We start from the raw sequence: 24,647 nt of genomic DNA on the forward strand, positions 1-24,647 counted from the left end.
GTTGTGAGAAACATGCTCACCTGTCCAAACCCAAAGAATGGACTTAGAGGCATGAAGAACAGTGAAAGTGAGACTTTTAATAGTGGTCTTGCAAGATCGGGTGTCTTGCAGGCCGGCACACCTGCGACAGTCACAGCAGGTAATTTATCTCCTAGCACAAAAGTCCCTCCCCCAGTTCCTCACTGATCGAGTACTATGGGGTTACAATCTTCCCAGACATTGCCTATGTTTTATTATCCCCCTTATAAGATTATACCCCATCCCCTTCCCCACTTAAGTTTAGATTTCCCAATAATGAAACTTTTTTCTGTTTTATGGGTTGACCCCTCCTCTACATTCTGTTCATTTATTGTGACCTTCTAGATGCATGAGCCCTGTGGTTTGTTACATTTTCAGGCTGGCTGCCAGTACTTAGATTTATTATGCCTTGACAATTGACCACTTAAAATGTTTTCTCACAGGCCAAGTATGGTGGCTCATGCCTGTAATCCCAGCACTTTGGAAGGCCAAGGTGGATCGTCTGAACTCAGGAGTTCGAGACCAGACTGGGCAACATGGCAAAACCCTGTCTCTATCAAAAATACACAGAAAAATTAGCTGGGCATGGTGGGACACGCCTGTGGTCCCAGCTACTGGGGAGGCTGGGGTGGGAGGATCACTTCAGCCTGGGAGGTGGAGGTTGCAGTAAGCCAAAATCACACCCATTGCACTCCAGCCTGGGTAACAGAGTAAGATCCCATCTCAAAAAAGAAAGAAAGAAAAAAATGAATGAATGAAAAGAGGTTGTGGATGTGTGGGGACAGTGCGATATGGAAGCTCCCTGTACTTTCCACTCAGTTTTGCTGTGAACCTAAAACTACTTCAAATAACTTTACTAATTAAAAAAATTAATAAATGAGTGAAGACATATGATCAGCCCTTGCTTATACAGCTTTGGCTTGCAGAGGCCTCAGGTCATTATGCTTGTGTGAAGTACCGCAGGCAGACTCATCCCCCTGAGAGCCAGGACTTTCCTTTCCTTTTTCGCCCTGCAGACCTGCCACTGGCCCAGGCCTGGGTGCGAGCAGGTGCTGTGATCCACCTGACTGGATGACGGAGTGGCCTATTTCCTACCCATCTGCCTGTGATGTCATAAGTCAAGGGGAGTCCAAAGGCCATCTGAGCTTTGGTGTGTGCCCTCCATTGTCTATGCTATGGCCACTGGTCCCCCCTGGAGGGTCAGGCTGGCTTGTGAGCAGAGCAAGAACTAACCCCTGAGGCTTAAAAATTCTCCATGCATGCATATGCTTGCACACCTTCTGCTGCTAATCTGGAGTATTCCTGCATCCCAAACCACTATGATTCTCTCAGAGTTCCAAAGAGACTGAGCCAGGGCCATGGCAGAATCTATAGACCAGAAGGGACAGTCCTGGCTCCAGGATACCTGCCATTTGATGTACTAGTGTTCCTGTTCTCCAGTCATAAAAATGGGGCAACTCAGGGCATGACTTCTTTCCTAGAAAATTCCCAGGCAAACCTCTACCTTGGTCTTGCCTCCCTGGAAGCCCAGGACGATCCTCGTGGAAACCTGGGGGGGCCTCTACCTTGCCCTAAACCCCCACTGCACACTCACCTTCCCTTGCAAGCCAGCCCTGGGAGAGGCCATACAGGGACTTCAGGGATGGTCTGGTGACTGGCCTGTCACCCTCCAAGACCCAAGCTTCGTTCTCTCCAGGTGGCCTCCTCCTCTGGTCTTCCTCCAATAGCCCTGGGCCTTGGAGGCAACATGACTCACAGAAAGAGCAAGGGCTTGGAGCCTGCCAAAGCTTCCTCACTTACTAGCTGTGGGACCTTCAGAAAGTTAAGTAACTGGTCAGGCGCGGTGGCTCACGCCTATAATCCCAGCACTTTGGGAGGCTGAGGCAGGTGGATCACCTGAGGTCAGGAGCTCGAGACTGGCCTGGCCAACATGGTGAAACCCTGTCTCTACTAAAAATACAAAAAATTAGCTAGGCGTGGTGGTGCGCACCTGTAGTCTCAGCTATTCAGGAGGCTGAGGCAGGAGAATCACTTGAACCCATGAGGTGGAGGCTGCAGTGAGCCAAGATTGCACCACTGCACTCCAGCCTGGGCAACAGAGCGAGGCTCTGCCTCAAAAAAAGAAAGAAAGTTAAGTAACCTCTTTGAACCTCAGCATCCTCATTTGTCAAATTCTTGCTCTCAGAAGAAATCATGGCCAGGGGACAATATCCACCTTAGTGTTGCTGTGAGGATTAAATTGTAAATGGTGGCCATTGCTTCACAGAGCATGGCTTCCCTCTGGTGCTCTGTGAGTAGTGACCATACATGCTGGTTTGCCTGGAACAGTCCGGTTGATGTCTACTGGCCTGGCATGTTAATCGCCCCTTTTCACTCTCAGAAGCGCCCAGTTTAGACAAAATACAGTCAGCCTATCTGTGTTTCTTTCTATTCCCAGCTCAGGTCCAGCCTGTATGAGCAGCACCACTATTTCTCCTTTCCCCTCCAAGAGGCCATGTTTGGTTTGTGGTTATGTTACTGACACACCAGGGGTTCGGTCTAGGTCCTGCTGTGGGTCACACAGAGAGCCAATGACTGAGACACAGAGGATTGCCAAGGAAGGCTTTAATCGAGTGCTGCGGCCAAGGAGATGGGAGCTCAGTCTCAAATCCATCTCCTCGGCTAAAATTAGGGGTTTGTACAGCAGGGAAGAAACGTAACAATGTAAGGGAAAACAGGAACTCTGGAGGGGTAAGGAAGCAATCATGATAATGAGGGGCCTGGGTCTCCCTGTCTGGATGCTATGATCTGTGAGTTTCAGTTATTTGATACTTTTTGAGAGGCCTGGTATCTCACTGTCTGAATCTGGTGAGTTTCAAGCTCTAAGACCAGATGTGTCAATTTCTGTTTATCAGGAAAAACTGTCTATTGGGTCAATTTCAGTTATATCCTTCTTTCTGGGCCTCAGGTTTCTCTTATACTATTATCATTTTTTAGAGATAGGGTCTCCCTATGTTGCCCAGCCTGGAGTCAGTGGCTACTCACAGGCGCAATCATAGCACACTATAGCCTCAAACTCCTGGGCTAAAGCGATTTTCCTGCCTCAGCCTCTGAGTAGCCGGGATTGCCCATGCACACCACCACACCTAGCACAAGTTCTTATTTCTTTTTTTTTTTTGAGATGGAGCCTTGATCTGTCATCCAGGCTGGAGTGCAGTGACGCGATCTGAGCCCACTGCAACCTCCACCTCCTGGGTTCAAGTAATTCTCCTGCCTCAGCCTCCTGAGTACCTAGGATTACAGGCACGTGCCACCACATCTGGCTCATTTTTGTATTTTTAGTAGAGATGAGTTTTACCATGTTGGTCAGGCTGGTCTCGAACTCCTGACCTCGTGATCCACCCACCTTGGCCTCCCAAAGTGCTGGGATTACAGGCGTGAGTCACCACGCCCGGACTCATATTTCTTTTTTTGTTTGTTTTGAGATGGAGTCTGGCTCTGTTGCCCAGGCTGGAGTGCAGTGGCAGGATCTCCACTCACTGCAAGCTCCACCTCCTGGGTTGTTGCCGTTCTCCTGCCTCAGCCTCCCCAGTAGCTGGGACTACAGGCGCCCACCACCATGTCCAGCTAATTTTTTGTATTTTTAGTAGAGACGAGGTTTCACCGTGTTCACCAGGATGGTCTGGATCTCCTGACCTCATGATCCACCCACCTCGGCCTCCCAAAGTGCTCGGATTACAGGCGTGAGCCACTGCGCCCGGCCGACCGGCCTCTTATTTCCTAAATGGGGGTAACAATGCCCATCTTGAAGGATATTTAGGAGGCTTAAATGCAGGGTCTGGCACAGGCCAAGAGCCAGATAAACCTGAGTTCCCTTCCATGGCCTTCTCTCTCTTCCCTCCATCATGCCAGTTTCCCCCAAGCATGGCACACCAGAACTCAACTTCTCCCCTGCCAGGAGAACAACTTCCAGAAGTTCCAGGTGACATATCAGCTCCCAAATCAGGGCCAGGCAATGGTCTCTTCTGAGAGCAGGAAATCTTCAGGGCCAGGAGCAGTGGCTTACACCTGTAATCCCAATAATTTGAGAGGCTGAGGCAAGAAGATTGCTTGGGCATGGTGGCTCTTGCCTGTAGTCCTGGCTACTCCTCTGGCAGCTGAGGTGCAAGGAACACCTGAGCCCAGGGAAGTCGAGGCTGCAGTGAGCCATGATCGCACCACTGCACTCCAACCTGGATGACAGAGTAAAGACCCTGTCTCTTTAAAAATTTTTGTTTATTTATTTATTTATTTATTTCGAGATGGAGCCTCACTCTGTCGCCCATGCTGGAGTGCAGTGGCACAATCTTGGCTCACTGCAACCTCTGCCTCCCGGGTTCAAGCAGTTCTCTGCCTCAGCTTCCTGAGTAGCTGGGATTACAGGCACCCGCCACCATGCCCAGCTAATTTTTGTATTTTTAGTAGAGACGGGGTTTCACCATCTTGGCCAGGTGGGTCTTGAACTCCTGACCTCGTGATTCACCCACCTCAGCCTCCCAAAGTACTGGGATTACAGGTGCAAGCCACTGTGCCTGGCCAAAAAAATTTTTTTTTTTTTTTTTTTTTTGAGGCGGAGTCTTGCTCTGTCGCCCAGGCTGGAGTGCAGTGGCCGGATCTCAGCTCACTCCAAGCTCCGCCTCCGGGTTCACGCTATTCTCCTGCCTCAGCCTCCGGAGTAGCTGGGACTACAGGCGCCCGCCACCTCGCCCGGCTAGTTTTTTTGTATTTTTTAGTAGAGACGGGGTTTCACCGTGTTAGCCAGGATGGTCTCGATCTCCTGACCTCGTGATCCGCCCGTCTCGGCCTCCCAAAGTGCTGGGATTACAGGCTTGAGCCACCGCGCCCGGCCAAAAATTTTTAATTAAAAAAATTTTATCTCTGGTGAGGACCTAGTTAAAGTTAAAAAAAAAATTTTTTTTTTTTAATTTTAGAGAGGGCCAGGGATGGTGGCTCATGCCTGTAATCCCAGCACTTTGGAAGGCCGAGGCAGGCGGATCACAAGGTCAGGAGATCAAGACCATCCTGGCTAACACGGTGAAACTCCATCTCTACTAAAAATACAAAAAAAAAAAAAAAAATTAACCAGGTGTGGTGGTGGGTGCCTGTAGTCTCAGCTACTCTGGAGGCTGAGGCAGGAGAATGGCATTAACCCAGGAGGCAGAGTTGGCAATAAGCCGAGATCGCGCCACTGCACTCCAGCCTGGGCGACAGAGCAAGACTCCGTCTCAAAAAATAAAAAAAAATTAAAGAGAGAAAGAAAGGATCTTCAGCATCCATGTGTTCATGTTCAACCCACGTTGGCTGCTTCCAAGTGCATTGCTATTGCTGGTAACATCGTTTTGCCTATACAGACGGAAGGCATCTTTGAACTCACCTTTGAATGCTCCTTCCTCTTCCAGGAATCCAGAGGCCTGAAAGGGAGTCTGCTGGGCCTCCGGTCCCTAAGGACCTGCTGTCCAGGCTAGCAGGCAAAGGGTCACCATGTAATCTCAGCAGATAAAGCCACCATGAGATGAGCCCATTGCAGCAAGGGAATGACTTGCTCCCAGATTCTACCTGGATTAGCTGCATGTCCTCCAAAAGCCCTGAAGCTCACGTATCTGCCTCTTGCCCTCACCCCCACCCACTCCCCACATTCTTTTGCTATGAGACAACTGGTGGTTCTTCTGGCCTGACCATTCCCATTGCCTTGCCGCAGGGGGTACCAAACCTGGCTTAAATATTGTAGAATATTTGGTTCCACCAGGAAGTTCTCAGTGTCAACAACCTGTCAGTTATTGGGGTTGACTCTTTGCTCAGAGGCAGTTGCATGACACTTAGGATTTTCATCCTGCCCTAGAAACCACAATACATGAAGGAAGCCATGAGAAGAAAAAGGTAATGAAGCAGCTGTCCAGGTGGGACTGAAAGGGCAGGCATCTGCTGGTGCTGGTGTGTGCTGGAAGGGGTGTTTCCACTGATCCCAAGGAGGTAAATGCAAATGAGGGTAGAATCCTCTGCAGGAGCCTGTTTGCTCGTAGCTATAGGGCAGAAAGAGAAAACCCTAGTACACTGCACTGGCTGTGTGGCCCTCAGTTTCTTGTCTATAAAACAGCTACATATGCTAATTGACTCCATTGTGAAGCTGTGTTGTGAGAAGGGTGAAATGAGATCAAAGAAACACTTGGCAATATGGAGAACATGTAACACGTACCCATAACTCAAGTATTATCTAGGGCTCCACCACATAGTTCAGTCCTGCTCAGCTGCACTCAGAGAATTACACATTGCAAAGGGCTTTAAAAAGAACCTCGATCTTGTTAAAGTGAGCTGAGATCGCGCCACTGCACTACAGCCTGGCAATAGAGCAACACTCCATCTCAAAAAAAAAAAAAAAAAAGATTCTTGGCCAGGCGCAGTGGCTCATGCCTGTAATCCCAGCACTTGAGAGGCTGAGGCGGGCGAATCACAAGGTCAGGAAATTGAGACCATCCTGGTTAACACGGTGAAACCCCATCTCTACTAAAAATACAAAAAATTAACCGGGTGTGGTGGCAGGCGCCTGTAGTCCCAGCTACTCGAGAGGGTGAGGCAGGAGAATGGTGTGAACCCGGGAGGTAGAGCTTGCAGTGAGCCAAGATCATGCTACTGCACTCCAGCCTGGACCACAGACTGGACCACAGAGCGAGACTCCGTCTCCAAAAAAAAAAAAAAAAAAAAAAGAACCTTGATCTTTACTTGGGTCTCTTGAAGAACATAAAGTGTGTCCAATTCACAATTCTCAGCAACATTCCTCAAAAATCCTTTTATTCCCCACCCCATCTCCTTGTACCCCTTAGCTGCTTTGAGACCCTATTAAGCCAACTCCAAACCACCCAGGCTGGAGTGCAGTGGTGCAATCTCGGCTCACTGCAACCTCTTCCTCCTGCGTTCAAGCAATTCTCCTGCCTCAGCCTCCTGAGTATCTGGGATTACAGGCATACACCACCACACCTGGCTAATTTTGTATTTTTAGTAAAGACAGAGTTTCACCATGTTGGCCAGGTTGGTCTTGAACTCCTGACCTTAAGTGATCTGCCCACCTCGGCCTCCCAAAGTGCTGGGATTACAGGCGTGAGCCACTGCACCCGGCCACAAGGACAGACTGAACAATACTGTGAGGTCAGGAGAGAGAAAAAAACTACACTATAATAAACAAAGCAAAATTATTTTTCGTGGATGGGGCTGAAGATTGCTATAAATCTTGCACCAACACACACACACAGTGTCATTTAGTCTCCCTCCCCCTCACTGGCCACAAGAACAGTGGGTTGTTTTTGTTTGTTTGTTGGATATTGTGTTTTGTTTTTAGCACTCACCACCTTAGGGAAAGACCATGGCTTTTACAGTTTTTAATGGTGTTGATTTTTCTTCACATTGTTACTCACTTTTGTCACCCCTTTTCCAGAATCAGGGGTGTGGTCAAGGCCTTTAGCACAACCTAGATTCCCGTCTCAGCATCCTGGCTTCCCCCTAGACTCCAGCTTCTCAATCCGGCCCCACTCTGTTCTGCATATACCACCTCGCTGATCTTGACCGCACTCACCATGTGCACCCCCTGCTGAACAGCTCCCAACCTCCCCAGCACGTGGAGCCTGAGTTCCTCCTTGGGTGTCCTAATCAAGCACATGGCAGCATGTCTTCACCTTTTGTATCCTTGGTCCTCCTGTAAGCCCCAGTCCAAGTTCTGTTCCCTCCAGGGGACCCACTCTGACTGCTCAATTCTGAAGTAGAGTCCATGCCACACAGTCTCACTTTCGTTGTTTGCTGTTATTTGATCATTGTGAGTCTTTCTCTCGTAAGAACATAAGCTCCTTGAGGTCAGGGATCTTAAAGGCTTATTAAAAGCACACAAGGATACTCAAAATTCATTTTCCTCTGTTAGCTTGTGACAAGAAAAGAAGACCCATTTCTACTCCAAAGGCCTTGATGAATATCTTCAAGGCCAGGCACGGTGGCTCATGCCTGTAATCCCAGCACTTTGGGAGGCCAAGGCAGGCGCATCACTTGAGTCCAGGAGTTCAAGACCAACCTGGGCAACATGGTAAAATCCCATCTCTGCAAAAAATAAAAAATTAGCCAGGCATGGTGGCATGTGCCTGTAGTCTGAGCTACTGGGGAGGCTAAGGTGGGAGGATCGATTGACCCCTGGAGTTCCAGGCTACAGTGAGCTGTGACTGTGCCGCTGCACTGCAGTCAGCCCAGGTGACACAGTGAAACCCAGTCCCAAAAACAAAATCTCCAGATGCCTTTGCCAAGCCTTTGTGTTTGTTTGTTTGTTTGCATTAACTCTCTGCCATCATTTTTAAGAACTTCTAGATAAAGAACAGAAAGAGGCTGAGCTCACACCTGTAATCCTAGCACTTTCGGAGGCTGAGGCAGGCAGATCACTTGAGGCCAGGAGTTTAAGACTAGCCTGGCCAACATGGTGAAACCCTGCATGTACCAAAAATACAAAAATTAGCTGGGCCGTGGTGGCGTGCACCTGTAGTCCCAGTTACTCAGGAGGCTAAGATGGGAGGATCACTTGAGCCCCAGAAAGTCAAGGCTGCAGTGAGCTGTGATTGCACCACTGCACTCCAGCATGGATGACAGACTGAGGCCCTATCTTAAAAAAACAAACAAAAAGAGCAGAAAAATCTTTTTATATTTTTACTTATTATTATTAAATTTTTTAGAGACAGAGTCTCACTCCTCACCCAGGCTGGAGTGCACTGGCGTGATCATAGCTCACTGCAGCCTTGGACTCCTGGGCTCAAGTGATCCTCCCACTTCAGCCTCCTAAGTAGCTGGGAAAACAGGCGTGTGCCACCATGTCCAGTTAGTTGTGTTTCTTTTGGTAGAGATGGAATCTCACTGTGTTGCCTAGGCCTGTCTCAAACTTCTGGTCTTAAACTGATCCTTCTGCCTTGGCCTACCAAAGTGTTGGGATTATAGGTGTGAGCCACTGTGCCTGACCAGAAGGAACTCTTTGTAAAATGTATTCATCTGGCTCTTTTCCGGTTAGAGCGGCGTGAGAAGCCATGAGCGGCAAAGTCTCTCGCCACACCCTATACGAGGCGGTGCGGGAAGTCCTGCACGGGAACCAGCGCAAGCGCTGCAAGTTCCTGGAGACGGTGGAGTTGCAGATCAGCTTGAAGAACTATGACCCCCAGAAAGACAAGCGCTTCTCGGGCACCGTCAGGCTTAAGTCCACTCCCCGTCCCAAGTTCTCTGTGTGTGTCCTGGGGGACCAGCAGCACTGTGACGAGGCCAAGGCCGTGGATATCCCCCACATGGACATCGAGGCGCTGAAAAAACTCAACAAGAATAAAAAACTGGTCAAGAAACTGGCCAAGAAGTATGATGCGTTTTTGGCCTCAGAGTCTCTGATCAAGCAGATTCCACGAATCCTTGGCCCAGGACTAAATAAGGCAGGAAAGTTCCCTTCCCTGCTCACACACAACGAAAACATGGTGGCCAAAGTGGATGAGGTGAAGTCCACAATCAAGTTCCAAATGAAGAAGGTGTTATGTCTGGCTGTAGCTGTTGGTCACGTGAAGATGACAGATGATGAGCCTGTGTATAACATTCACCTGGCTATCAACTTCTTGGTGTCATTGCTCAAGAAAAACTGGCAGAATGTCTGGGCCTTATATATCAAGAGCACCATGGGCAAGCCCCAGCGCCTATATTAAGGCACATTTGAATAAATTCTATTACCAATCCAAAAAATAAAAAATAAAATAAAATAAAATGTATTCATCTGGCCCAACAATTAAAAATGAAGTTACCTCCTTTTTTTTTTTTTGAGACAGAGTCCTGGCCTGCCTCCTATCTTTGTTTCCCAACCACTCAGTTAGTTTCCCGGCCAAGAGGAAAACAATAGACTTTTTTTCTGTTTATCTTTTTAAAAGCATTTGATGCATACCCAAGTCAATAAGAATATATCCTCCTTTTCTTTCCCCACCCCCATTTTTTCTACACAAGCGTGCATGCGACACACATTCTTCTGCACCTTGCTTTTTCTGTTTAACAATGTACCTCAGAAGTCTTCCCAAATCAGCTTCCTCAACACTTTGTCTTATGGTTGTGTAGAATTCCAGTGTATGGCCAGGCGCGGTGGCTCATGCCTGTAATCCCAGCACTTTGGGAGGCCAAGGTGGGTAGATCACGAGGTCAGGAGATGGGGACCATCCTGGCTAACATGGTGAAACCCCGTCTCTACTAAAAATACAAAAAATTAGCCAGGCGTGGTGGCGGGCGCCTATAGTCCCAGCTACTCGGGAGGCTGAGGCAGGAGAATGGTGTGAACCCGGGAGGCGGAGCTTGCAGTGAGCTGAGGTTGCGCCACTGCACTCTAGCCTGGGCGACAGAGCAAGACTCCGTCTCAAAAAAAAAAAAAAAAAAAGAGTTCCAGTGTATGAAGGAACACTAATTTATTTACCCAATCTCCTGGCTGTTAGATAGTAAGGGTGTTTCCAGTCTTTTAGTACCATATACAAGGCTGCAATAAATCTCCTGTTCAGACATAATGTCATACAACTGAGTCTATCTGTGGGACAAATTCCTAGAAGCAGAATTGCTGGGTCAAAAGGTAAGGTGCATATGTAATTTTTTTTTTTTTCTTTGAGACGGAGTCTCGCTCTGTCACCCAGGCTTGGAGTTCAGTGGCATGATCTCAGCTCACTGCAACCTCTGCCTCCCGGGTTCAAGCAATTCTCCTGCCCAAGCCTCCCAAGTAGCTGGGATTACAGGCATGCACTACCATGCCTGGCTAATTTTTTGTATTTTAGTAGAGACAGGGTTTCACCAGGTTGGCCAGGCTGGTCTCAAACTCCTTGAGCTCAGGCAATCTGCCCACCTCGGCCTCCTGAAGGGCTAGGATTACAGGTGTGAGCTATTGTGCCCGGCCCTTGGTTTTTTTGTCATCAATGCATAGGAGCTCTTTATATATTAGGAGAACCAGCCCTTTGTTTATGACCTGCAGATAATTTCCCCAGGGTGTTGTCCTTTGACCTTGACTTTGGGTTGTTGCTCAGTGAACCTATTTTTCTATAGTCAAACTTATCAATCTTTGCTTTTGTGGTTCCTAAATTTTGTCTCTTGTGCAGAAAGGAGCAGGAACCAATAGCCCCAACACACACACCACTTTTTTGTCAGTACAAGCTTGGAGTGACTTGCTGGGTTCTGTAAGGAATAGGACAACTCCTGCTCTCCAAGAGATCCCAGTGTTAGGAGGAAATAAAGTAAACTGACAATTACAATTCTGTTGTAATAAATAGTGGTGGCAGGGCACGGTGGCTCACTCCTGTAATTCCAGTACTTTGGGAGGCCGAAGCAGGAAGATCATGAGGTCAGAAGTTCGAGACCAGCGTGGCCAACATGATGAAACCCCATCTCTATTAAAAATAAAAAATATATATAAAAAAATAAAAAATCAGGACAGGCGTGGTGGCTCACGCCTGTAATCCCAGCACTTTGGGAGGCCGAGGCAGGCGGATCACAAGGTCAGGAGATCAAGAGCATCCTGGCTAACATGGTGAAACCCCCTCTCTACTAAAAAAATACAAAAAAAAGTTAGCCGGGCATAGTGGCAGACGCCTCTAGTCTCAGCTACTCGGAAAGCTGAGGCAGGAGAATGGTGTGAACCCGGGAGGCGGAGCTTGCAGTGAGACGAGATCACGCCACTGCACTCCAGTCTGGGAGACAGAGCGAGACACCGTCTGGAAAAAAAAAGCAGAGCATGGTGGTGCATGCCTGTAATCCCAGCTTCTCAGGAGGCTGAGGCAGGAGAATTGCTTGAACCTAGGAGGCAGAGGTTACAGTGAGCCGAGATCGCACCACTGCACTCCAGCCTGGGTGACAGACTGAGGCTCCATCTCAAAAAAAATAATAAAAATAAAAAATAATAGTGGGAAACACCATGGGAACCTGGGCAAGGAGGATGCAGTCGGCCAGGGAAGGCTTTCCAAAGGAGGTAGCACCCAGGTACATCCACAGGCATGTGTGGGAGTCGGTCTTGTCCCAGTAAAAGCAGCAGCATGTACACAGGCAAGAGGCCTGGCCAGATCAAGGTCGTCCAGTCTGGCAAGAGAATAGGGAGCCCTTCAGGGTTGGCGTGTGTGGTAAAGGGCAGGGCTAGAAGGGTAGGCAGGAGCCAGATCACAAAGGGCCAGGTGTATACTGCCCAGGAGTTTGGGCCTAACCTGAGGCAGTGGGGAGGCAGCAGCGGGACCTGACCAGCGGGGTGCAGGAAGGGCTAGAGGCGGCCCAGGGTGGAAGCTGGGCCTTGGTTTGGAGGCTTCTGCCTCCCACCCAGCAGCATCCACAGCAGCCTTGAAGGGCTCATGGCTGCCACACAAGAGTGCACGTTTCAGACCCAAATGTTCTATCCTCTGAAACTTCCAGAATTCTATAAAAATCATCAGGGAGGCTAGAATCTTCTCTGAGAAACATTTCTCCCCAAGACAAAGATAACTTCCAGTGCTTGGACACCTCATGGGGAAAGCGGTGATTGTCACTCCCACTCAGCACCTCGCTGGCAGATGGGGCCAGCTAAATGCAACACCTGCTCCTCTTAGCTCCAGTCTGGCTCAGGGAGCAGCTGGGCTCTTTAGGCCCAGCCCAGCCCCATTCATCCAGACCCGCCTTCAAAATGGGCAGCAAGGATGCAGGACTGCTGTGGGTGGGAGATGGAGAGGCGAACCCCCAGGGACAGGGGCCTCCAGCTGGCCTGAGTCCACAGAGATATATGTTCCCTTCTAGCCAACAAGGCAAAGTCCTACTGAGCAGCAACAGCTGTTTTCAGAGCTCTGGGAGAGTAGCCTGTGAACTTCCCTGCTCCCATGGCCTTTTCACACAGGCACTTTGTGGTTGATCTCCCTGGGCAACTGCCTTCCCTAAAATGCCTGGCATAGATCCTCACACATGATGAATACTCAGAAAATGGTATCAGTTTCTGTTAAAATTGGGAAGTGGCTGGGCGCAGTGGCTCACACCTATAATCCCAGCACTTTGGGAGGCCGTGGCCTGCAGATCACTTGAGGTCAGGAGTTTGACATTAGTCTCGCCAACATGGCAAGACCCATCTCTACACACAATTCAAAAATAAGCTGGGCGTGGTGGCAGGCACCTGTAATCCCAGCTACTCAGGAGGCTGAGGAGGGAGAATGGCTTGAGCTGTGATTGCGCCACTGCACTCCAGCCTGGGCGACACAGCGAGACTCTGTCTCAAAAAATAAATAAATAAAAATAAAAATAAAATTGGGAAGCCTCACCATTTACTGGTGGGTTGCTGAGGGAGAGGAAGGGCAATGTGGACAAGAAGGAAGTTGGAAACCCTGGAAATGGACTTTTGGGACCACCCCCGGGTTTCAGTTACCCAGGTTCTCTTCAGGCCCCATCCCCAAACTAGCCAAAGAAGTTGGTTCTTGATGTTACTAGTTATAGTTTATTTTGTGCCCTAAGGCAATTTTATCCCAAAGGGTCACATGGTGAAGTCAAGTGCTGTTGAGATAAAGGCTGTGGAGACTGCTGGAGCATTGATTCCAGCCAGAGGGCTTCCTGGTCCCCTCAAGGCACCTCTACTCTCAGCATTCTCAGAGCCCACATGGGATGTCCCCTATACCTGGCCTGGAAGTCGGAGGGCAGGAAGCCAGCCTCAGCCTCAGTTCCAAATATGCAGACAAGCCCTCCCCACTGCAGCCACACCAAATGGCAATTAGGTCAAAAGCTGGGTAGCAGAGGGTTTCTGGGCCAGAGTGCATGGTGTCTCTGGATCTACTTCCCTTGGTCACGTATACTGGGGGTTGGGCGGGGCACAGACACCCAGGCCCCTGCCTCAGGTCCAGCAAAGCTGAAAGGATGAGAACAGAGGAAACCAGGAAGCAGGCAAGAGGCCTGGGACCCAGGGCAGGGTCAACTCTCCTGGCTGCTTACCTGTCACTTGCATAAAGGGATGTGTCAGCTTAGCATCCAGGATTTTCTTTTTCCCAAAATGAGACGGGGCATTGCAGTAAATGTTAGGAAAGCTCTCTGGCATATATGCATGCCTAGTTTTAACTTCCATAATTTGACATTTACTATGTTCCAGGCACTCAGTGGCATGCGTATTTTGCACACATAATTTCACTGAATCCTCTCAACAACTCCCTGAGGGTAGGATAACAAGATAGCTGAGGAAAGTGAAGGTCAGGAAGGCTAAGTCCTGAACCAAACTCCCACTGCCAGTAAGTGGCAGAGCTGGGATTGGAACTAGGGGCTTTCTGGCTTCAGAACTTTATCCTTAACCACCATGTTATATGGGGACTAAAGAGTACTGGTGAGTCATCAACCCAGACCCTTCCCCAGCCACACCTGGCAACACCCCCAGTCTCTGGGACCACAGTTGGGTTATAGGGAAAGAATGGAGCCTCTTAAACGGTGATTTTTCTTTATTTCCCTGCACCTTCAATCTCATGGCATGGTCTGCAGGAAACCTCAGAGTCCTGCCAACTCGCAGCCTTCGCTGATCGCATGGTACCTGGGCACCCGGCCAAAGAGCTGAAGCTCCCAAGGCTCAGCCAGGACTCTCCAGCTGTGGTGTTTCTAAAAGTCGTTCTGGGTGAGACGTAGAGCCGAGTTTTCCCAGTCGCTCAGTCCTCCTCCAGTGAGGACAACACTGCTTGCTCTCCTGGCTTGCCTCGCCCATCCAGGAAAAGATGGGAATGGGCTCTAGGCAGCGGCCTCTCTTGGTTGAAAGAAGCTGAGACCTGGGCCTTCTGTCCAATATAACCTGGAGCAGGCCCGGCCCCTGGGGAGGCTCAGAGCAGGCCCCCCATTCAGCAAATAAGAGAATCCTCCTATTTTGCCAACATCCATCTTCACCGACTTGGCCTGAACACATTCTGAATACAGAGGGACAACCATGACAGAAATTCCAGGTCAACTCTGCTGGAAGCCACTGTGCTGGAAGAGGACTTCTTTCACTTTGTCCACGATGGTCCCCACTTCAGCCATGGCCCCCAGACCTGGGAGCAAAATTTCGCTGTGGCCAGACAGGCCGATAGTACCTGTAGCCCTGCAGACCCCTGCCCATTGCTCCCTGAGTGCTCCACCCAGAGCCCAAGGCCTGAGAGGGCAAGGTCTGTCTCTGCCTGAGTCAGACACATCATATCTCTCCCGAGACCCCCGGTGAGGCCCTGGGAATCGTTCCAGTAGCCATCCTTAACTACGTGTGGGCTGCATGCCAGGGACTCTACTAGGTACTTTACACGTTCCATCCCATTTTACCCTACCAATCTGGAGGCAGGAATTATGATTCCCATTTTCCAGCTGAGAAAGCTAAGCTCAGAGAATGGTTTGCTAAGGTCATAACAGGCCAGGAACTGAACTGTGACCCCAGAGCTGAGCCCCTTCTACGGCCATGGGCTATGAGCCTGGCAAGACACTCACCTTCGTCTCCACACACCAGCTTCTTGGCCACACAAGGGATCTCGACATAGCCGAAGGCCTTGAGCTGGTCTACCTGCTGCGCTGTGATAGGGTGCTCCCACATGGCGGTGTTCATGGCCGGGCAGAAGAGCAGGGGCTTGCTGCGGTCCCAGGCCCGGATGACGCAGGTCTGTGAAGAAAGTCGGGGAAGTGGGGGTCTTGCTACTCTGTCTGCCACCTTCTCCACTGCCCTCCAGACCCTGCAGCCAGCAGCCCAGCTGTGGGCTTGAAATGAATGGGCACAGCTTGGCTGCAGGGAGCTGTCTCGTCCCTCAGGGGTGGAGGCTGTGTCTCCTTGCCTCTCTCCACCTCCCCACAGGCTCTGGCACAGGATCCTACAAACAGGAAGTGCTCAACCAACGCTCAGACCTCCAGCAGGTGTCCCTGTGCTTAAGCCTCCTCCAGGTAGGCTCACACCTCCTGGGAGAAGCAATCCTGGGGAGAAGAAGGCAGGCTTTTTTGGTTACACCAGAAAGCAAAGGACGAGGCTGCTCCTCAGTGGGGCCCATCTACCCGACATCAGCTCTGCGAGGCCAGCTAAAGTCTGGCAATGAAAACATCTGCCATTACCAAAACCTTCTCATGTATAGGATCTCATTAACCCTCACTGTGACCTTATAAAGAGGGTGTTGGCTGGGTGCAGTGGCTCACACCTGTAATCCCAGCACTTTGGAGGCCGAGGCAGGCGGATCACAAGGTCAGGAGATCAAGACCATCCTGGCTAACATGGTGAAACCCCGTCTCTACTAAAAATACAAAAAATTAGCCAGGCGTGGTGGCAGGCACCTGTAGTCCCAGCTACTTGGGAGGCTGAGGCAGGAGAATCACTTGACCCTGGGAGGCGGAGTTTGCAGTAAGCCGAGATCACACCACTGTCCTCCAGCCTGGGTGACAGAGCAAGACTCCATCTCAGAAAAAAAAAAAGGAAGGTGCTGTCCCATTTCACAGATGGGGAGCTGCAGCTCCCTGAGAGGTAAGCAGTCATCCATGTCCACACCCAGACAATGGGCGCTACCCAGGCAATGTTCCACTGCACAGCCTCACCATCTCCCAAATCCAGGCTGTCCCACCAAGCCACAGACCTGAGCAGCTGTGAAAGGAGCCACCCAGCTCACAGAGTCCTTTGTGCCATGGACTTTGAAATTATGTAGCCCTGAGTTCAAATCCTGGCTGGGCTCTGCATTACTAGCTGTGAGAACCTGGGACATGGGACTGAAGGCCAGGGCCTGCCTTCCTCTCTAGAAAGGTCCCTCCCTGGGCAGCTGTGAAGACTGAGGTGAGAATGACTACAAAGCTCTGAGCGCAGGGCCAGGCACAAAGCACAGGCTCCAGGGAAGTGACTCCTGGGCTTCCCACAGGCGTAGGCTCCCTGGGCTGGGGGCCGCCTGGGGAGAGAGAAGCTCCCAGTGCTCTGACTAATCCAGACACTTCTTCCAGGGCTGTAAGCCCCTCAGGGTAACGGGCTGGAAACCCCTCCCCTGAAGGGAAGCTCTTCTGGGAAAAGAGGGAGTCCAGAGAACAATGCCTCGACAGGCCAGGACCAGCACCTCCCCCAAGTCCCACAGACAGGGAGGAAGCAGGACAGCAAACAGCCCTGGGACCTGGCTGCTTGCGTCAGCCACAGCATTAGTTTCCCACCAAGCCTTCTCAGTGAGGCACCCGGGCTATGAGTGGACAGTTTCAGTCACACTTCCTCTTGGCTCCGTGCCACCCACTACTTCTGCAGAAATCAAGAGCATACCTAGAAGAGTCTCTCCACTGTGTGCAGGGTGGGAGCAAGGGCTGGGCTGGGCTGGGCTTTCTAAGGGCCCTCAAAGCAAAGAACACCAACCAGGGTGAAAACCAGCACTCCACCTCCTCTCAGACAAGCCTCAGCTCCTCTGAACCCAGGAAAGCAGACAGGGGGAAAAGAGGGCCTCGGTTCCCACGGTGACATCTCTTTGGCCAGTGCTGTGTTCAACACTTCAGGCTCTGCCCCTGGGAGTTCACGTGGACAGGGGAGAAGGCCTGGATCCCAGTTAGGAGACCGGCTCCCAGCCAGACTGGTGACCCAGAGAGATTGTCTGCTCTTTCTAGGTCCAACTGCCTGTTTAGCACAAATAGGCCAGGGCCTTATTGAGCTAGAGGACAGAGGGAGATGGGCCTGGAGGCCAGGAGCACGGTCACGCCTAGCACACTGCCCTCACAGCACTCCATGCCCTGGGCCCTGGAAAGGGAGGTCTGTGGAGGGAGGAGCAGGCTCAGCTTCCTTTCAGGGATGTAGGGAGAAAACAGCTACAGAGAGAGGACACAGCCACAGGCCACCAATGCCCACACTTCAAACTTTGTAAAATTTGAGATTCCTTGAAACGTTTGTGACTTCCAAGGAAAACTTCTGAGGCAAATGATCTGGAGGCTGGTCTTGGGAACATGGTTCACTTCCCAGCCAACTCTGGAGGAGGGAAGCCCAGGGATTTCATGAAGTGATGGCAGCTTAGAAGAAAAATGGAAAGCAGAGCTTGCAGGAAGGAGGAAAGCACCCTTGCAGAGCTGACCCAGGCCAGGGCTTAGCTCCCAGAGGCCAGTGCTTTGTCACACCAGCTGCTGCTGACCCACCAGCGGGGAGCCTGGAGATTTGGTGAGATGGTGCTGGCCACACAGAACTCTGACCCAATTTGATGAGAGCAGCCAGGAAATTCAACTGTTCTAGCTACAGCTGCTATGTCAGTTGTGGCACCAGTGCTGCTGGGAAGCCTTTTTGTTTGTTTGTTTTTTGAGACACAGTCTCACCTCTGTAGCCCAGGCTGGAGTACAGTGGCACAATCACAGCTCACTGCAGCCTTGACCTCCTGGGTTCAAGCGATTCTCCCACCTCAGCCTCCTGAGTATCTGAGGACCACAGGCATGCACCACCACACCTGGCTAATTTTTTTGTATTTTTGGTAGAGATGGAGTCTCACCATGTTGCTCAGGCTGGTCTCAAACTCCTGGGCTCAATAGATTTTCCTGCCTCAACCTCCCAAAGTGCTGGGATTATAGGCATGAGCCACCATACCCGGCCCTTTCCTTTTTTTTTTTTATTTTTCAATAGAGATAGGGTCTCGCTATGTTGCCCAGGGTGGACCACACTGGCTATTCTGGTTATTCACGGTCCCAATCAAAGGGCACTGCAGCCTAGAACTCCTGGGTTTAAGCGATCCTCCCACCTCAGCCTCCCAAGTAGCTGGGACTATAGGGAAAGTCTTCTTGATGACATTACTCCCAGGCTCTCTTCTCTGCACTCCCTTCCCCTGTTCCTGGCCACACAAGTTGTTCTTCTGTTCACCCTGTGCTCTTAATCAAATGATGCTTAAATCATTGGCAGATTCTTTGAGGAGTGCCTTTAGAGCCCATTGACAAGCATACAAGAACACTAATCTGTGACCCCAAAAAACATCCTGTCCCAGCTTCATTGTCCACCTTCTTCACCACATGAAACTCTGAAAAACTCTCAGCTACTTGCAAAAGTAAAACTGCTAGTTACCCCATACATGCAGTATTTACTGGATATCTACCACAGGCCCAGCACTATGCAAGGTGGTGACTCCATAGTCAAAGGACTGACTGGGGTCATTCAGGACTGTACTCCTCACCAGAGGATACTCCCTTCCCACTGCCATGGGTGATCAAGCGCGGCATTCTCCTTCCAGCCTGGGAGCTCCCTGTGTCCTGTGAGGCTCTCAGCATAGACCCCAGTACGTGGTAGGTGAAAGCTCAATAAATGAGGTGAGGGGTGGCAATAAGGGAGAGGGAGGAGAGAAATCACACCCAAATCTTCCCAGAACGATTATATAAACAAAGGCAGCTCCCCTTTATGGGCAACAGCTCCCTGGAGGCATCTTAGGCCTAGGACAGCACCCACTTTGGACAGCTGGACTTCCATTTCTCCCTATCACCCATCAGCTCTCACCACTGCCCCTATCTTTCTCCCCTCTTCCCCTCTAAGCTTCCCCTAATATATAGGAACACTACAAGGGCAATAAAGTGTATGAGACATCTATGAAGAAGTAAATCCCCAATCACATTGCCCACGTATATAACCAGATCTGGGGAGAAGGCAGAGCTGAAGCAGGAGGTGATGGGGCTGGGCAGGGACAGTGGAAGAGCACATCCAGGCAGCCCACGGGGAGGGACAAAGAACAAGGAACGAGGATCTGCTTGTGGGCACCTGGCTGGGTGCCAAGGGCAAGGGAGAAGGGGACACTCCTGGGGAGCAGCAGCAGGTCAAGCTGACCCATCAGGACCAGGGCTGTGCCCATGTGCTGGAGAGAAGGTGAGAGCACTGGGGGGCGATGGGGGGAATGGGGGAGCATGATCTCCCTGAGTAGACCAGGGTCCCACAGCAGCAGGTCTCCTTGTACAAGGATGTCTGCAGCTCAGCAAACTGGGAGTGAAGCCCAGGGAGGGACGAGGGCACCAGGGCATCACTCACAAGCAAGTTGTCACAGATGCCACTGGCCACCTTCCCCAGCGTGTTGGCATCAAGAGGAGCCACCAGCAGGAGGTCTGCCCACCTCCGCAGGTCAATGTGCAGAACTGGGTCAGAACGGCTCTTCCACATCTGGCAGAGGGAAGAAAAAGGGGTCAGTGTGGAGGAAGCGGGATGCAGCGCCAAGGCAGGCCAGATACGGTAAGTCACGAGACTGAGAAGCCCACTGACCTGCCCTGCCCAGGCCAACCTCCGTTCCCTCCTGCAGCTAAGCTGGTGAGCGCTAGCCATGGAGCCAGCAGCCGAGAGAACCAGGCCGGAGGAAACAAGTGCCCCTTGTCTCTCTGAGCTACTCCCTTCATGGTTTGGCTTTCAAGAGAACTGACATCTGGCAGGGAGCTCCCGGCCTGTCTGCTTGAGGCAGATGCTTGGGTTGTCCAAGCCAGTAGAAGGCTCTGGGGCAGTGAGAAATGGAGGGGGTAGGGGCAGGGAAGACAGACCAGCCGGAAATGTTCTAGGCTGAGAATGTTTGGAAATGCCTGGCAGGGAACCCCTGTGAGGCCCACACTCAGTGCCTGGTGAATCAGTCAGTGCCCACCCATCTGCAGGGGAGATGCAGCAGAGCCCAGCAGCCGTGGGAAGTGAGGCGTTCTCTTTAGCCCTGACGCCAGGAGCCACGTGGACAAGGGTGGTGGGAACAGAGCTCCTCTGTGGTTTCATCAGCCCAGATAAGTACAAGGACACTCAACCTCAGGCACCAGGCCAAAGCCCAGCTCCGCCTGGGCTGGGAAGAGACTAGGGCCTCCTGCAGGCCAGAAGCTAGACAGATGTTTTCTTCATTGCCTCTGCCCAGAGGGCCCTGACCGCGGATTTGAGCCCAGCCTGTCTGTTCCAGCTGCCAGACCATAGGCTGCAGGGAGGACTGCTCTGTCCTGCTGGTGGAAAGTCAATGGAACTCAGCCCAGGAGCCCCCAGCACTGACCTCCCATTCATCAGCATCGCTGTAGAGGGTGACAGGAATGTCCTGGGGGCTGTAGAAATGTTTGGCTCTCTCAGTTGTGACCACTGCTACTTCCAGCTGTCACCAAGAGAAAGGGGGTGGTGGGGAGGGAGGAAGAAACTGTTACCAGAGTCACAGGCCTGGAGGTCACAGGAGGGTCAGGGCAGGCAAGTGCTGTCTTCACAGGCTGGCTTTAGAGAGGACTTCCCTCCTTAGCTGCAAGCCCCATGTCTGCTTAGCTACTTCTGCTGTCACCCAAAGGTCAGGCCCTACCAGGTGTGGCTGTTTCACTTCCCTATCTGAGGGGCTGCTGAGGAATGAGTCACCAACTGCCCATATATACAAAGCTGCAAGCTCCTGCCACTCGGGCAGAGGGAGGCCCAGGGGCAGAGGCACGCAAGTGACAGGAAAGGAAGTCAAGGCCAGGGCCACAGAGGCCACAGCAGGCAGGAGAGGCCACCCAAGGAGGCTCATAGGTCCTGAGTTCTGTGCCGCACAGCAGCCCTGCCCTCTGCAGGCCAAGGCACTGGGGGCTGAGGCACAGCATGTCCTCTGTGTATGCATGCCCCCAAGAGAAGGCAGACAGTGTCCCTTCACGTACTTCTAGGAGCAAGGCCTCATGGGCACAGGCTGCAGACAGGCTCCTGGAAAACCCAGCTTGTGTGTGCCCTACACTCATGGGGTGAGAATGAGGTTTACCTGCACACTACCCATTCACTAAGAAATTACTAATGCAAACCAGGGCTGCCTGCAATCTGCTTAACAGAACACATGGCTGTGAGAAACAGCACCCAGGAGTGTGAAGGGCACTAGATGGGTTGGTCATCATTTGTAAAACAAGATTTTTTTTTTTTTTTTGAGATGGGAGTCTCATTCTGTCACCCAGGCTGGAGTGCAGTGGCATGATCTCGGCTCACCACAACCTCCGCCCCCCCAGGTTCAAGAGATTCTCCTGCCTCAGCCTCCCAAGTAGCTGGGATTACAGGTGCACGCCACCACATCCAGCTAATTTTTGTGTTTTTAGTAGAGACAAGGTTTTTCACCATGTTGGCCAGGCTGGTCTCAAACTCCTGACCTCAGGTGATCCACCCACCCCAGTCTCCCAAAGTGCTACGATTACAGGTGTGAGCCACCGCACCCAGCCTGTAAAACAAGATCTTAGACTAACAAGCTGGCAAAGTACAGGGGCCCAGAAGTAGCTGGTAGGGAGAGGGGAGTGTAGGAAACCACATCTTGGGGGGAAACCAATGAGTCAGGAGAGGACATTTGTTTCTCTGGACATTCATCCAGAAAAAAGAAAAGTCAAGGGTGGCAAGGACAGAACCATCGAGCAGCCAGAGCTATAGTCGTGGGCCATGTCTGGGCCAAACCCAGCCTACAGACATGCTGTTTGGCCTACACAAGATCATTAACATTTTTGAGCCAACATGTCCAAGTTGGGAGATTTCGCATAGAAAATTCAATTTCCTCAGTTCTTGTGAAAAGCTGAAGGCTCGGCGCTGCTGGACACATATTCCTACTTGAGAGCGACGTGCTGCCCTAAGGCCTGCCTCTCGCTCTGTAGAGCGTGCCCATGCCAGTTCCACCTTGTCCTCATTCCTCCCTACTGTCTGAGGCACCCCCTCCTTGCTTGCTTCCTGCATATTGTACAGGACGGGGTGGGTGACACATCGGCACGGCATCCAGGAAAAAAGCTAGGACCAAGGAGTAGAAGTCTCAGAGAAGAAGACTAAGGAAGAACTTCAGAAAGTCTGGGGTTCTGAGTTCTACTGACTTGTCCATTCTCCATCTCACTCCCCTTTAGGATCTACCATGCCCAGAACCTACAAAAAAACCTCAGGGACCTTTTCAGAGGTCCATCACTTATTTATTTATTTACAGACAGGGTCTTACTCCATTGCCCAGGATACAGTGCAGTTGCCTGATCATGGCTCACTGCAGTCTCAACCTCCCTGGGCTCAGGTGATCCTCCCATCTCAGCCTCTGGAGTAGCTGGGACTACAGGTCCATGTCACCATGCCCAGCTAATTTTTTGTATTTTCGGTAGAGACAGTGTTTCACCATGTTGCCCAGGATGGTCTCAAACTCCTAGGCTCAAGCAATCCACCCACCTTGCCTCCCAAAGTGCTAGGATTACAAGCATGAACCACCATGCCCGGCCTAGAGGTCATTTAAACCAAACCCCGACTGAATGCTGGAGTCCCCCTAGGATGACCCTGAACAAGCATTGCCCAGTTCTGAGAGAGATGGCAAGGGAGGCCTGCCTTATCCCTCCCCGGAACCCAGTCCTAGAGATGCCACTGGGCCAGCACAGGTGGAGAGAGCAGGGCAGGGCAGGGCCATGCTGAAGGCCTATCTCTTTCGTGGGGAAGACACAAGGTAGTGATAAGGTAAAGGAGAGGGCATAATAAGTCAGGGTAACCATAAGAAGAATAACCTGTACCTTTCAAACCCACAGAAGGAAATTCAATCTACACATAAAGGATACAAAAGGAGAAAAAGAAGCAGAGAGAATGTATGATAAACCATTTGGCCGGGAGCAGTAATGGAATTACACTCATGCCTGTAATCCCAGCACTTTGGAAGGCCGAGACGGGCAAACTGCTTGAGCCCAGGAGTTCAACACCAGCCTGGGCAACATGGTAAGACCCCATCTCTACAAAAAATACAAAAATTAGCCAGGCATGGTGGTGTGCACCTGCAGTCCCAGCTACCTTCAGGAGGCTGAAGTGGGCAGACCCCCTTGAGCCTGGGAAGGCAGAGGCTGTAGTGAGCAGAATCAAGTTACTACACTCCAGTTTGAGTGACAGGGTGAGACCCTATCTCAAAAAAACAAAGAAAAGCAAGCATTAAATAAGACAGCATAGGTTAATTCTAACATAATAATAATTATAGTAAATATATAACAGGCTTATCTCCTTGATTAAAATTCAGATTCTCATCTTGGATGTTGTTTAATCCATCAATATGTTGTCTAAAAAGACACATTTAAAGCAAAAGAACATATAAAGGTTAAATAGAAGAAAAAGCTTTTAGTTAAATAAAGTAAGCTCTGCTCCCTCCCAGAAACCCACTAAAATAAAAGCAAAGTAATTTTTTAGAAAAGATCTAAACTCAGTGGCTCACGCCTGTAATCCCAGCACTTTGGGAGACTGAGGCAGGCAGATTGCTTGAGGACAGGAGTTCAAGACCAACATGGTGAAATCACATCCTTAATACAAAAAAATCAGCCGGCATGGTGGCGCACACCTATAGTCCCAGCTACTCAGGAGGCCAAGATGGGAGGATCACTTGAGCTCAGGAAGTCAAGGCTGCAGTGAGCCAAGATCATGCCACTGTACTCCTGCCTGGGTGACAAAGTGAGACCTTGTCTGAGAAGAGGAGAAGAGAAGAGAAGAGAAGAGAAGAAGAGAGAAGAGAAGAGAAAAGAGAAGAACTGCCGGGCGCGGTGGCTCATGCCTGTAATCCCAACATTTTGGGAGCCTGAGGCGGGCAGATCACCTGAGGTGCGGAGGTTGAGACCAGCCTGACCAACAGGGAGAAACCCCGTCTCTACTAAAAATACAAAATTAGCTGGATGTGGTGGCACATGCCTGTAATCCCAGCTACTCGGGAGGCCGAGGCAGGAGAATCGCTTGAACCTGGGAGGTGGAGGTTGCAGTGAGCCGAGATCGCGCCATTGCACTCCAGCCT

At 50.9% G+C, this 24,647-nt stretch overlaps 2 protein-coding genes across 13 annotated transcripts in view; one reads left to right on the top strand and one right to left on the bottom strand.

Annotated features, from left to right (window-relative positions):
* The window catches only part of PPCDC (phosphopantothenoylcysteine decarboxylase), a 47,355-nt gene that overhangs the window by 5,078 nt on the left and 17,630 nt on the right, over positions 1 to 24,647 (bottom strand). For 4 of the 12 annotated variants that reach the window (XM_033189323.1, XM_033189324.1, XM_033189326.1 and 1 more), the window contains exons 3-6: positions 20,937 to 21,032; positions 19,958 to 20,086; positions 15,469 to 15,637; positions 13,477 to 14,921 (exon numbers count right to left, since the gene is read on the bottom strand). In XM_033189323.1, coding sequence (XP_033045214.1) covers positions 14,749 to 14,921; positions 15,469 to 15,637; positions 19,958 to 20,086; positions 20,937 to 21,032 — 567 coding nt within the window. In that variant the 3' untranslated portion in view covers positions 13,477 to 14,748. Of the gene's footprint in view, positions 1 to 13,476; positions 15,045 to 15,468; positions 15,638 to 19,957; positions 20,087 to 20,936; positions 21,033 to 24,647 lie in introns of those variants that run through there. The other 8 variants (XM_033189328.1, XM_033189335.1, XM_033189331.1 and 5 more) reach the window with 7 other exon arrangements.
* On the top strand, positions 9,032 to 9,768 carry LOC117070352 (60S ribosomal protein L10a-like). The gene has a single exon (XM_033189336.1). It carries the CDS (start codon positions 9,078 to 9,080, stop codon positions 9,729 to 9,731), a length of 654 nt encoding a protein of 217 aa, XP_033045227.1. The 5' UTR covers positions 9,032 to 9,077; the 3' UTR covers positions 9,732 to 9,768.

This window comes from Trachypithecus francoisi, unplaced genomic scaffold (genome assembly GCF_009764315.1).
Source record: "Trachypithecus francoisi isolate TF-2019V2 unplaced genomic scaffold, Tfra_2.0 Lachesis_group3, whole genome shotgun sequence".
Classification (NCBI taxonomy): domain Eukaryota; kingdom Metazoa; phylum Chordata; class Mammalia; order Primates; family Cercopithecidae; genus Trachypithecus; species Trachypithecus francoisi.